A 13,781-nucleotide genomic window follows, 5' to 3' on the forward strand; every position below is an offset into this window, starting at 1 on the left:
CTTCTACGAGGGGCCAGCGTCCCCTGCATGGGGCGGGCCTCTCTCCACGCCTCCTGCTGTCCCCTCTGAGACCCGCGTGGCAGGTTTGGTCACCTCGGGGTGGCGGTGGTTGCCTCCGCTCATCGGCCATGCGTGCGGATGGCTCCTGCCCAGTTCTCCTTCGTGTCTCTGCTGCTGTGGAGAGTGTCCAGTGGGGGTGCGGGGGGACTGTGCCGTGGGCCGCCCAGTGCCCCCCGAGGCCACATCCCTCCAGAGAGTTGGATGCCACCAACCTTGGTGACATGCTCTGTGCCACCAGTGGGTTAAGGATAAGGCCCCCTCCCCTCGCCCCGTTTCTCTTCTCTTTCTTTCCTTTCCCAAGACTCTGTTTGAATCCTATAGCTCTCCTACTCTGGGCCCAGCCCTCAGTGCCCTGTCCAGTAGCACTGGCCGGGATTCTGGAAATGTGCCTTAGCGGCCCTGTCCAGATCGGTGGCGTCCAGGCCCTTAGTGAGTGCCTGGCATGCGGGGTGTACTTCCGCCAGACCAAACGCTTGTTTGAATTGAACTCAGAGCACCTCACAGAGGCAGCAGCCGCCACCCTGGCCAGCAGTGGAATTTGGCTGAGAGTCCAGGGGTCAGGAACGGGGGTGGGGGGTGGAGGCAATGATTGGCTGCGGGTGGAGCCGAGATTCACCGTCTGGACCTGCCTCCCACCTGGCTGTTCGTACCTGACCTCTGACCTGAACCCTGCCTCTGGTCCCCAGCTCCCTCTCAGCCTTTCCAGCTGCCCCTCGGGCCGCCAGCCTCAGATCAGGAAGCCCCAGGACCTCCTTTTCCCCGAGGTGCTCCTGTCTCTTTCATGTTCGGCCTCACACACCGCCCCTGACCCCGTTTTAGCCCTGAAACTGGAAGCTGGAGTGAGGGGCTGCCCCAGGCCTCCCAGACCCACCTGCGGCCAGGCCCTGCCGTCCCCTGGCCCCTGTCCTCCACCTCCATGCAGATGGGGAAGCTGACCCTTACCGGGGACCCTGCCCTGGCTTCGCAGTGGCCCCTTCAGCCCGCCCTCCGCCCCCATCCCCTGCTGGCCGGGTCATCCCTGCAGAGAATGTTTGCCCTGCACACAGGCAGGCACGCATGCGCAGTTTGAGGATTAAGCAGGTGGGGGGCTCCTCTCCCCTCCCCCACCCCAGTGACCCCCGCCTTTGCCAGTCTTGATGCTTCCCTGCTTGTTGCGGGGGCGGGGTGGGGGGGGGGGCTTTCCTCGTTCCTAGAGCCCAGACTCTGAGCAGCTCCCGGTTCCGGTTCCTTGTTACCGGGCAGCCCCCACTGCAGCCTGGAGGTGGGTCTCAGAGGGGACACCTTGGGCAAAGGCAAACGGGACTGCAACTGGCAGCGCTCCTGCACGGCACAAGTCTGGGGCCCCTTGAAGGCGCTGACACGTGTGCTTGCCTCGGGCACAGTTGGTCTGGCTGTGACCCTTGCAGGGTTGTGGTCCCCGGGGTGCTCACCCACATGCCTACTTCCACACTTTCTCACGGCCACAGGAACTCACAAACTGGCTCCGTTTGTCCTCCTGACCATGGCCATGGCCAGTGGCCGTGGACTCACTGTGGTGGCTTTGTGCATCTTCTTGTGTACCATTTCCTGCAGAACAGGCAGCTTTGGTTGGATGGCCGTCGGAGGTGGTGGGTTGTGTGTGGACCAGTGGGAGAGATCACAGGTCAGCGCCTTCATTGTCAGAGACAGGACCGCAAGGCAGAGATGTTTGAAAACTCAGAGAAGGTGGTGGGGAAGCATTTTGTCTGGGGCCCCGCGTGTCTAGGACCTCGTACCTGGGATGCGGGGTGTTGGAGAGGCTGACTCTGGGTAGTATGCTGTCGGCAGGGTTCTCTGATAGACTTTCCTCTGCGACCCTGGGCTGTCTTCTCTCTTGGGCTTCCGTTCCAGCCCTGTTTTGGGGTATTCCTGGGCCCATGCTTTTGTCGGAGCCTCACAGTGAGTCTTGAAGGCGGAGGTTAATGCTTTTGTCCAGTTTCCTGCTGTTCCTTAGCACGATGCCTGGGACATTGCAGTCGGCGGTTTCTCGTTGAATGTGTAGCTTGGAAATCCAGGTGGGGGGTGTGAGAGGGAAGGAAGGCGGGGAGGGGCAGTTGGTGATGTAGGGACCCCGTTGAGTCAAGAGGTCTTGGAACAGGGACTGGGGAGAGACTCGGAGAGAAGAGGATGGAGCAGGAGTTGGGGTGATAGGGTGTGGGGGCAGGAGAGGAAAGGGGATGTGTCCTGGCAGGGGTGGGCAGTCCTAGTAGTCAGGGGCTCAGCTCTGGCACCTTTCGTGGTTGTGGGTTTTTTTTTCCTTTTTGGGTCACACCCAGCAATGCACAGGGGTTACTCCTAGCTCTGCATTCAGGAATTACTCCTGGTGGTAGTCATGGGACCATATGGGATGCTGGGAATTGAACCCGGGTCAGCTGCATGCAAGGCAAACGCCCTACACGCTGTGCTATCACTCCAGCCCCCACTTCTGTGGGTTTTAATGGTGACTGGAGCCAGTTGATGTGTCGGGCACTTAGTTGTTCCAATGCTCCTGAAATATTGATCATCTTCTTCGGATCCAGTGGACTGAGAGTCTGCTGGTGTCCTGGACACAAGCTGGGGTTATGAAATATGGACAGCTGTGGACGGCCAGGACGGAAATTTATGTACGGGAGGAACAGCCTGTGCAGGCCCTGGACACAGGCCTTCCCTGTCCACACAGATGACTGCTGTCCCCAGCCTTGGGGTCCACAGGGCATCTTAGCCATGTCCCGGGCCAGATGGGGTGGAGGGCAGAACCCTGCCATTGTGAGGAGCAGAGGAGGACTGGGAGTATAGTTCAAGTAAGACCCTAGATTCACTCCCTGGCACCCCAGGACTTCCTGAACATTTCTGGGTGTGACCCCTTTGACTACCCCACAACCATAACATACAAAGAATAAAGGAGAAAAAGAAGATGACCTTCTTATGTGGGTTAGAGAGAGAGCACAGAGGGTGAGGTGCTGGCATGCAAATTGGGTTTGAACTTGGTACCCCTTTTGGGTACCAGCGCTGCCAGGAGTGATCCCTGAGTGCATAACCAGGATTAAGCTCCGAACACTGTCAGGTGTGTCCCCCTGCCCAGTAGACCAGATGCTCAGAAGAGGGATGAGTGTTCACCATCTTTAGTGGTGAGTTGCAATGTGAAATTTGCTTTACTTAAGACTGTTCTGATCAACAAGTGCCTGATGGGCTTTGCGGGCTTGGAAGCCTGGCACCCACTGGCACAGCGTTTATATGAGCAGGCGGCTGAGTTCCCTGCAACCATCTTACACGCCAGCCTTCAGAGTTCCACCTATTTGGGGACCAGAGCCACTGTCATTGGTGACTCGCGCCCCATCACTTGCTCTCTCTTGTGATGAAGAATTGGAAATTCAGGCGTGAGATGACCCCCATCGGTGCACAGAGCTGTCTCACACAGTAGCACGGCCCCTGAGAACAGATGAGCAACGCAGGATGCCAGGGCAGCTATGAGGTCCCCACCGGGAGTTCACCTCCCCATCTCTGCTGCCTGAGCTTTCTTGCTCAACATTTCCCAGTCCATGTTTGACCCAGACTCTCGCTCCTCTCCACCTTGGTTAAATATTTAATTCTGCCCGAGTCATAACCAGGGGCCAGAATGTCATGCATAGATTTTATGAAAGTCATAAAATGCTTCAGAAAGTATACAGTTGCCCCCCATAGATTAGTCACACATCCCTGGCCATGCAGCTCCCATTTCTGCACGTTACTTGGAGGAAGCAGAGATAAGAACATTTTGTTGAACGTCTGAAACTCCCCCCCCACCGCCCCCCACCCCTCCCCCCTGTGTACAGTTTTCTTTTCACAAATCGAATCCCATTCTGTTTCCTGCTTCCCTGTCCTTTCACTTGGGAGAAAAGGGACATTTCCTGCAACACTGCTTGTAAACAGTAATTGCTCAATAAAGGCCTTCTCCGCCCTTCTCCTCCCAGCCGCTGTGAGACATGTGTGCATCAGGGTTCTATGGGGAAAGGTCGGTTATTAGTTGGTTCGGTTTGGTTATTGGTCTGTGAACTGGTATGCAGGTCCCGTGCCCGTCCAGGGGGGTAAAGCCCCTTGTTACCTAGAATGCAAGAGAACCCCTTTCTCTTAGTGAGCCCTGTAGGAAGGTTTCTCTTCTGATCGAAGATTTACTTTAGGAAAACAAAAGTCTGGGATCTTCACCCAAGAATGAAGGTTTCTTTTCCCTCATGTTATTTTTTGGGAGATGGTTCTACCAACAACATGCCCTTTCTGGGTTAGGGGAGGTAACGCAGTGGATGGGGCACTGGCTTGGCTGGCCAGTGGTCCCTGCAGCCCCCAGCACCACAGTGTCTGCCCGGGTTCACCTCTGAGCTCGACTGGGAGTAGCCTCTGAGCACCACTGGGTGTGGCCCCCAAAACAAACAGATATCTGTACCTTTGAAGCAAATATTTAATGTTTTCAAAGGCAAAGGGATGCAAAGAAGCAGAAAGAAGTTATTCATTACCCAGAGGGGATGCTGATTAGCATAACCCTTTCTGAGTCTTTTTCCGGACATCTGTATAATTGACCTTTATTTTAGAAGCGTGAGTCTATGGCACTTCAGAGGCAGCCAGCTGCTATAGCAACCTTCATTTTCTTGGGAATGACTGGTATAAAGTCTGTTTCCAGATCACTATGGGGCTTGGTGTCAGGATGGTTGAGGGAACAAGGGAACTGGGAATCCCACTCCTTCTGTAGATTTGTTTGTTTACCTTTCTTGCCATTTGGGATCTTCTCCACTAAGACAGAGGGGTTAGATGGGCCTCCTTTGGAATAAAATGCTCATCATTTCTGCTCACATCCCATTGGCTAGAAATTGTCACATGACTATCCCTGATGCAGTGCATTCTGGGAAGTGTAGTCCGGTTGTACATCCAGCTGCAAAAGGGAAATTGTTAAGCAAGTTGCTCATTTGTGCATACTTCTACTTAAATTGGGGTGTTTTTTTTTTTTTTTTTTTGCTTGTTCGATTTTACTAGCCAGAAAGTTTTTGGGGGATTCTTTACTGTGTGCTTGTCTCCTCTACCCTCTGCGGAGCTTCACCATCTCTTACCAGATCTGTCTGGTGTCCCAGCATCTCTTGTTGCTTTCCCAGACTCCATCTGCCCCCCCCTCCCGCCCACCCCCTTCTTCCCCCACCCTCCAGCTTCTGAGATGGTTTGGGACCATTTCCTTTCCAGATGATCCTTGGTCTGGGAGCAAGGAATTCATGTTGCTTGCCAGCACCTCTGTTTTGAAGCCATAATTTTGAGAAATTGTGTGACCACATTAAATTCCTTTCTGTCGCGGACCCCACAAACTCAAAACTCCAAAAGAGGAATTGCTTATGTCATTGATGATACACTGTGGCATTTGGACATATCTTCTTTCTATAGGTTCATATGTATGTGTGGGCTGCAGGGTGGGGTGTGTGTGTGTGTGTGTGTGTGTGTGCAATCACTGAGAAACACTTTCTTTCAGTGACAAGTGACCCTAATTTGAATGAAAGCTGTGCTTAGTTAACCGTATGCTCTTACACTTCTAGGGATCCAAGGATTTGAGAATGGGCATGTGACTTTTTGAAATTCAGGTGTAAGGAATAGTTGCTCGCACTGAACTTGAATTGTTCTGCGTTGCTGAACTAAAAAGAAATCGCTGATTTTGCATTTGTGGGGAAAACAGTGATCAATGGTCCATTTTAAAACCCTTTTTGTTTTTTCCTCCTTTTCCAACAGGGAGAGTCCCGTATTCTCAGAGTGAAAGTTGTTTCTGGAATCGACCTCGCGAAAAAGGATATTTTTGGAGCCAGGTACGTTGTCTGGCGTTTGGGGTTGGCTTTCGTCCGAAGAACTGAGCAAGCACTTTTCAAGTTCTACCAGGCATCCGGAATCCCCTGGTAGACTTCTGAAAGCCAGGGAGTTTCTGAGTGGGGTGGGGATGGGGTGATGATTTATTAATCCAGAGTAACACCCACCCCACCCCCTTTTTAAAATAGGGGGCCACCCAGGAGTGCTGAGATGGAAGTGGGCACATATGTACCACTCAGCCCTGCTCAGGCAAGGGGCATTTGGGGGCCATGCAGGGGTCAAACTCAGGGTCCTGCCCTCTTGGCAAGAGCTGTGTGCCCAGCCTTGTGGACACACTCTACACCCTGCAGCCCTGTCCAGGTGAAACTGGTTCCCCGGCTGCCTTGTTGGGTCTGTGTCTGCCCGTGGGTGGAATAGGGCGGCCTGCCACGAGGCCTTCCACGAGGCCCCCACATGGTCCCTTCGTGTGACTGGGACTGAGCATGGCTGGCAGGGGTGGCTGAGGTCACCCATGGCTCTGGGCGCTGACTAGCTGAGGCTCAGGAAGAGGAGACTGAACAGTGGCACCCAGCAACATCATGGTGGCTTCAGCAGGGGGTCCATGGGACCACTCTGCTTGCTTTCAGTTTAAAGAGGAACCCGGGGGCCAGAGAGGTAGTGCAGTGGGTAGGGCACATACCTTACAAGTGGCTAACAGGGTTTTTGATCCTCTGCACCACATGTGGTCCCCGGCGATGGCTGGGGGCACCTGCAGTCTCCAAGGGCCGAGTGCGTGCGTGCTTTCGCATATGGGCTCCCCGGTTACCCCATGGACCCCCAAGCACAGCTGCAGTGCCCCTCCTCATCTCCCACTGAGAGCGTCTGTGTTAAGCATTTGCCATGAACTTAAGCCGAACAGGGATTTTAGTGCAAGACCCGGGGAAACCTGGGGGACTCGGAGCTCCCCGATTCTTTAGTCACACTGACGCCTCCTTTTGAGGCTTGTAGGAGCGTGTGAGCTGGTCCGGACTCACTAGGGTTTGAGCATCGCATGCGCCCCAGTGGGAGTTTCCGGCTGCGCTTCTCCCAGCCCCCCCCCCCCCCCACCCCCCCGAGTGTGCCCTGCGCCTCCAGCCTCGAGCTGGGCCTGTGTGGGGTGATGCTGTTTGTCCTTCTGCACGAGAGGAACCTGGGGCCAGAGAGGTGGTGCAGTGGGTAGGGCACGTACCCTGCAAGTGGCCGACAGTGGTTGGTCCTCTGCACCACATGTGGTCCTCGGCATGTCTCAGGGTTGACGCTCACACTGGCCTGGGGGCAGCGTGGCGAATCTCCCTGGACTCCTCAGGGGCCATGGACGCTTGTTACCCCCTGCTCCATTTCTTACTCATTTTAATCCAATGCACTCAAAAGGGAACCACAGAACCCCTGAGTCCTGTGGCCTGAGGCGCTGAGAAGCGGGAACCACCTCGAAGTTCTTACAAAATTAGCAGCAGTGACTGCCGCTAAGTGGACCAACACTGCCCTGCCTGTTAGCCGAGTCTCCCCAAGTGCCCCTCGATGCCAATCGGGGGAGTCCGGCTGCATTCAGCTCCTTCGCTGCAGACCCCTCTCGAGCCTCCCAACACCCCCCCCCCCGCCCCCTTCTCAGTGACCTTGGCTTGTCATCGGCTTGGCTAGGAGATGACATCTGATTGTTTCCTGTGGCTCGTTTAATGTGCTCATCTTCCTCTGGAGTTTCCTGTCATGATCGTTAGCTGCCCAGGCTGAATCCAATTTGGCTTAACCTCCTGGGATGGGGCAGGGGCGCTGTGTGATCAGGAGTCAGGAGGGCACATTGCTGGCTGTGGTCACCGGCAGTGATAAATGGATCCCTGGGTGACTGGGAGGGGCGGGGGAGGTCTGTTTCCGCCACTGTCAAATTACATTTGCCCCCGTGTTGGCGAGTGGTGGACACGAGGCTGTTTCTGTACCATAGACTCGATGGGTGGGTGTTTAGCTTAAAAACGTAGGGATTGCTTTTCCCTTAGTCTTTTGGGGGCGACATCACCGTTGCTAATGGTCTCTTCCTTCTGGGGAGATTCAGGAGCCTGAGGGGCTTGGGTACCCCTCTGGGCACAGCCCATGACAGCTGTGGGTCTGCAGGTGTATGTGCGTTGCTGGAGGGGGGGGTGCTAGGAGACACCATATGGGCAGGGAAGTGGCCAGCATTCGCGAACACTCTCTTTCCAATGGGCAGAGGCCCACGGTTCCAGAAAGTGCCTGTGACATAGGCTTCTGTAACCCCCATGTGTGAGGCTGCAGGGGTGGGAGAGGACTCCCCCAGGAAGTGAGGGGGTCCTGGGACCCTGCCCTCAGGGTGTACAGGTTGCTTCCTGCTGGTGCTGTGGGACCTGCAGCCCCTTGTGGGACCTGCCCAAGCCACGCCCACACTCGGGGCGTCTGGCTCTGATCATCCTCACAACCATTGGCCTCCTGAGACAGTTCAGGGACCGCCCCAGTGGGTGGAAACAGTACTCCATTGCCACAATGCTGTGGCTGATTCTCTGGTACCCCACCTCACCTCGCTCCCCACTCCGGGGGATGATTCTGCTTGTAACCCCCACCGGAAATGTCACTAAGGGACGCTGACCCTCTCCTTCCTGGAACAAGGGAAACCCTCCCGTTTCCAGAAGGATCCCCCATCCCTGCGTGTTTAGTGTTGGCCAGGCAGAAACAAAGGACCAGAGTGTCAGCCAGCAGCCTTGGACAGTACCCCGTGCCCGCACCCTGCACCCCAACCCCCAGCTGCCACTGTGAGGTGATGATCCCTAACAATAGCCCTGAACCCGCCCATCCCCATTGCCAAGGTGACAGTCCCGGTCCGCACCCTGCCCCCCTCTGTCACTGAGGTGACAACCCCAGCCTCTGTCTGTCACTGAGGTAACCATCCCTGTTCTGTGTCACCGAGGTGACCATCCCTGACCACTACCCTCATCTTCACTTGCCTGTGTCACTGAAGTGACCGTCCCTCTGCTGGGGCAGGCAGAGACCACGGCTCCTCCTGGGTCTTTGGGGTCTAGCTGATCTCAGCTGGGAACGATTTTCCTCCAGAACCCTGCCCCTTGGGTCCACCTGCCCCCCCACAGCTGTCACCAGTAGGCCCAATGGGTAGCCTGCTTCATGGATGGGTGCGGGGGTCCCCGGCACAGCTAAGTGAGCACATGCACCCCTGTATTCAGAATCCCTTGGGAGTCTTTCAGGCCAGCGTGGGGTCCCCACGAGCCTGTGACTGGTTGGGGCTTCCTGGGGTTGGTCAGGCAGAGCCCCTCCTTTCTGCTGTTCCCCAGGTGGCTCCTTGTGCCTGGGATATGCCCCCCCCCCCAGCCTCCCCTAGGTGTGAGGAAGAGCTGAGGCCTCTGCGGCTGCTGGGGACAGCGGCGCTCTCTGCACAGGGCTCCCCGATACCAGTCAGTTGGGTGATGACCTAGGTCCCATCCGCAACGGACACCCCCTCCCCAGGAGAGCCCTCCCTGCACCTGCTGGACAGCGAGGGTGGCTGAGCACGCTTGTCTGTGTTGTGTCCACTTCTCTGATCACCACGTGCCCCAGGCAGGGAAGATGATGTGCTGGCACTTTGGGGTGATCCTCAGTGTCTTCTGGCCAGAGGGGAGCCTGGGAAGAAAGGGGGTGGGAATCAGAGCAGCTGAAGGGCTGTGGACGGCGGGGTCATCGCAGAACGGATCACAGGGACCTGTAGCTGTGTCTGAGGGGCTCCGAGGGCTGGGGTGTGCCATCCACCCACACTCTGCCCGTCCCTTCCCGACATGGCACCCCCCCCATCACCTCTCTCTCCTCTCTTTTCTTCTTTTTTTCTCATCCCTCCATTTCTCCTTCCCTCCCTCCCCCATCTACTTCGTCCCCCTTTAATTCCTGCCCATCCTTCTCCCAGTACTTTTATTCTTGATTTCTCGATCTTAAAGCAGTCTATATTTGTCTCTGTCCTCTTTTATCAGGGAAGATAGGGAAGAATATAAGCAACTAAAATTATAAGGAAGGAAATGTTGCCAACTTCAGCTGACTCAGAAATGAAGCATTTCTGAATGCCAAAAAAAAAAAATGGAGGAAATATTTCTGCTTCCAAAGGGGAGCAGCCAGCCAGGCCCGGGGAGCCCAGCCATTGGGTGCTGGGCCGGGGGGGGGGCGGGGGGGAGGGGGATGTCCCTTGTGTCCACAGTGGGGCTCCTGGGGCTTTGACAGTGTCCCTCCAGGCCTGCTGGGAATCAGTCCACATTGGACGCCTCTGCCAGGAATGATGAGGCTGTTCGCTTATACCGAAAGTCATGGAAGTCACGCTTGAAAACAGAAGTCCCCAAATGGACTGGCCTTCCATGTCCTTTCAGATGGGAAAATAAATCACTCAGCACCCGGTAATTGCCTGACAGTGAATGCCCTTGCTCGAGGCTATTACAGCCCCTCTCCTTTGACCCATCCCCCTGGGCATTTCTATTGTATCCATCGGGTGCAAACTTCTTGGGGCTTGTGGCCTAAGAAACACTGTAGCAGATTCCCTTGGTGTAGGCGGTTTTCTGAGAACCAGTTGCAGATGGCCTTGGTGTGGGGGTTTCCATACTCTGGGAGAGACTTCTGGGACATAGGAGTTTTCAGACTGATCCAAGTTTGAGTTGCTGGTGGGTTTTTGGAGGGGCTAAAATTCGTATGCGCCTTGGGTGGCTTAGTGAGGGTTTCCAGAGAGGCCAGAACTGGGCCTTGAGCCTGGTGGGTAGGTGGGTGCTGATCATGGTGGATAAGTGGGGCTCTGACCATTGTGAGTAGGTGGGCGCTGAGCATGGCAGGTAGCGGGGCGCAGAGTATGGTGGGTAACGGGGCATAGAGCATGGCGGGTAGCGGGGTGCTGAGCATGGTGGGTAGCGGGGCGCTGAGCATGGCGGGTAGCGGGGCATAGAGCATGGCGGGTAGTGGGGCACTGAGTATGGCGGGTAGCGGAGCATAGAGCATGGCGGGTAGCTGGGCGCTGAGCATGGCGGGTAGCGGGGCACTGAGTATGGTGAGTAGTGGGGCACAGAGCATGGAGGGTAGCGGGGCACAGAGCATGGCGGGTGGCGGGGCCCTGAGCATGGTGGGTGGCGGGGCCCTGAGCATGGCGGGTGGCGGGGCCCTGAGCATGGTGGGTAGCGGGGCACAGAGCATGGCAGGTAGCGGGACGCTGAGTACGGCGGGTGGCGGAACATAGAGCATGGCGGGTAACGGGGCACAGAGCATGGCGGGTGGCGGGGCCCTGAGTATGGCGGGTGGCGAGGCCCTGAGCATGGTGGGTAGCGGGGCACAGAGCATGGCGGGTAGCGGGACGCAGAGCATGGCGGGTAGCGGGGCACAGCATGGTGGTAGCTGAGTGCTGCAGCGCTGGGCCCCGCCCGCGTCTCGGGGATGCCCCAGAACAGTCGGCAGGGGATTGGCGCACCCTGTGGCTTGGGGCCAGTGGCGCACAGGCCAGCCGTTGCCAACCTCTGCGAGTCTCAGCATCCATCATCCACATTTAGAACTGGAGTGCCAGGCCTATCGCTGCTCGATTCCCAGATGAAACCATTTCATTGAGCTGCAGGCTGGCCAGAGACAGGCACTGAGCCAGCGTCGACGTGGGGGGCCGGGGAGTGGGCTGGGGGGGGGGGGGCGGCTGGTGTCGCAGTCACCGCCCGTTCCTTTCCTCTCCAAGGGAAGCCTGCCTCCAGCACAGCTTCTGAAACTCCCGTGCTGGTCCTGTGAACTTTACAGGCTGCAGAAGGATACAGCTGTGAGCTGTTTTGGTCTGTACATACATGAATAATCAATGAGGTTGACTCTGGTGCCTCCAAACAGAGGCTAATTTAAGAAGCATGTATTCTAAATTAGCACCCCGCAGTTTAAAGGTGGTGTTTCCTCTTGTTTCCCTGAGTCTGACTGAGGGCCCCGAGGCATTTGATGTTCATAGGGGGTGGCGCAGGGAACAGTGTGCCGACTGGGGAGGGCGAGAAAACGTCATTTCTGTTCCTTGATGCAGTTCCTGGATCTTGCTTCCCCGCTGAGCTGATGATTGCCCTAACTCGCCGTTATTTCCAGACTTAATGCTGTTGTGGTAGGAAAGCAGGGACGTGTAGGGGTAGCAGGGCTGAGAAAGCAGGTGGGCGAAGGGTCCAGCTTGAGCACAGGTGCCTTTTCTTTCTTTCATCATTGCTAGTTGAGGCAGTAATGACCTGGCTCGCTCACGTGCTCAGGTGCATTCTGCCGTAGAAACCATTGGGGGTTCTCGCAAACAGTGCCTTTGCCTGTGTTGAAGCAACGCTCGGTTGTTTACAAACTCTTTTCTTCCAGAATGGGTTCTGCACCCCCCCCCATCACATGATTTCATTTTACTTGTTATTAAATATTTTAGTCAAACACTCAGGTCCAAGAAGTGAGATTTGAATACTAGTGGGACCATGTAACTGAAGCTCTTTTGTTTGTGCTCTGACAGTTACTTGGTCTGGAACGTCCAAATATTTGGAACTGTGATTTTCTCCAGAAGGCTCAGTCTCAGCCAGGCACCCTTTTATCCAGGCACCCCAGGGTGGGACTGAGAGTTGTTGTACCCCACCCCCAGCCTCTTGACTGGATTTCTTGGCTGCACATTCTCCCAGGCCTTTGGGCTCTCACCCCTGTTGGCTGCACACTGTTCTCCTGGAGCTGCGCAAGCCCGGTGCTTCGCGCTTGCCTGTGTTATCCTTTCCATTCACATTTCAGGATTTTTGGTTTAATGTATTGTTCTGTGCGTCTCTAAGGAGCTGACATGTTAGACTGGGCCTGTTAGCTAAGGAGCATACCCAATCCACATCCTTCCTCGCTCCTCCCAGCTGCAGTGTTTTGGGGCCTCTTCAAGGAGCATCTCCCCTTCCCTATCCTGTGCAGTCAGGGTCCCCCAGGAAGGGGAGGTGAAGGCGCCACACCTGGAGGCGGGCCAGTGCACCTTCTGCAAGTCGTCATGATGTTTTTTTGGGGGGGAGGGGGGCTGTAGCGCCCTCTGGTGGCCAACGCCAGCCGCGTTTTCCTTTGGGATTAGAAAATTGGTTTAGAAAGATCTAATACTCGTTTAGAATTGATTTTCCAAGGAAATTAGGCAAACCTAATTGTTTGTTTTGGCAAACGAGAGTCGCCGTCTCAAATTGTGATGCTTATACGGAGGGGAGATGATTTCACCTTAAGCATTTCTTTTCGCCAAGTGGGGTTTAGAGCTCATATATATAGCATTGTATTTAATAGCATTGTAAATAAACACTCGCCCATGCCCCAGTTGTAGAATCTTCAGATGAAAGCGCTAGGAACTGTCAATTTTCTGATTTGGGAAGAAAGGAAATCCCTTCCTCGGAAGATCTGCCTCCCCAGCACTTGCCCCGTGGACTCTGCATTTATTGGTTAACGTTTTGTGTATGAGAACTTCAGATGCAGCCAGCCCGGACAGAGAATTTTCAGGCGCATATTCTCAATATGGACAAATTGATCTTCTGTGAGTGTGAAGCCCCGTCCTTGCTGGCTAGGGCAGGCGTGGACGGGTGGCCGCGGGGAAGGTTCTGAGGACAGAGGGGAGTTTGGTCCCAGCATAGAAGGGGCTTGGTGTGGGCTGGTTTCCTCGTGGCTCTGTCTCCCGCCAGACTCCAGCACACCCCCTTGTGTCACCCCCGCAGTCCCCAGCAGACAGGCCATGTTCCCGGGCGCATGTCATCGGTAACCCAGCAAACTAGGCTCTCCCCGGAAAGCCCTGAGGAGAAACACGATTGGCTTAGAATCTGGAATGATCTGTAAGCTTCGACACCCTCATCCCTATTTATGCCTTTTTTTTTTAGTTTGATATGTTTCTTTAAAAAAAAATAGATTTTTGATTATAACACCACACGTTGCCAAATTGTTTATAATATACTTGTCCCAGGCAA

General features: G+C 55.4%; 1 protein-coding gene across 2 annotated transcripts in view; it reads left to right on the plus strand.

Moving 5' to 3' along the window:
- The window catches only part of NEDD4L (NEDD4 like E3 ubiquitin protein ligase), a 267,112-nt gene that overhangs the window by 71,818 nt on the left and 181,513 nt on the right, over positions 1 to 13,781 (plus strand). For both annotated transcript variants that reach the window (XM_056138058.1, XM_056138057.1), the window contains exon 2: positions 5,794 to 5,867. In XM_056138058.1, the coding sequence (XP_055994033.1) occupies positions 5,794 to 5,867 (74 nt within the window). The remainder of the gene's footprint in view (positions 1 to 5,793; positions 5,868 to 13,781) is intronic.

Source organism: Sorex fumeus, unplaced genomic scaffold (assembly GCF_029834395.1).
Source record: "Sorex fumeus unplaced genomic scaffold, SorFum_2.1 ptg000128l, whole genome shotgun sequence".
Lineage (NCBI taxonomy): Eukaryota > Metazoa > Chordata > Mammalia > Eulipotyphla > Soricidae > Sorex > Sorex fumeus.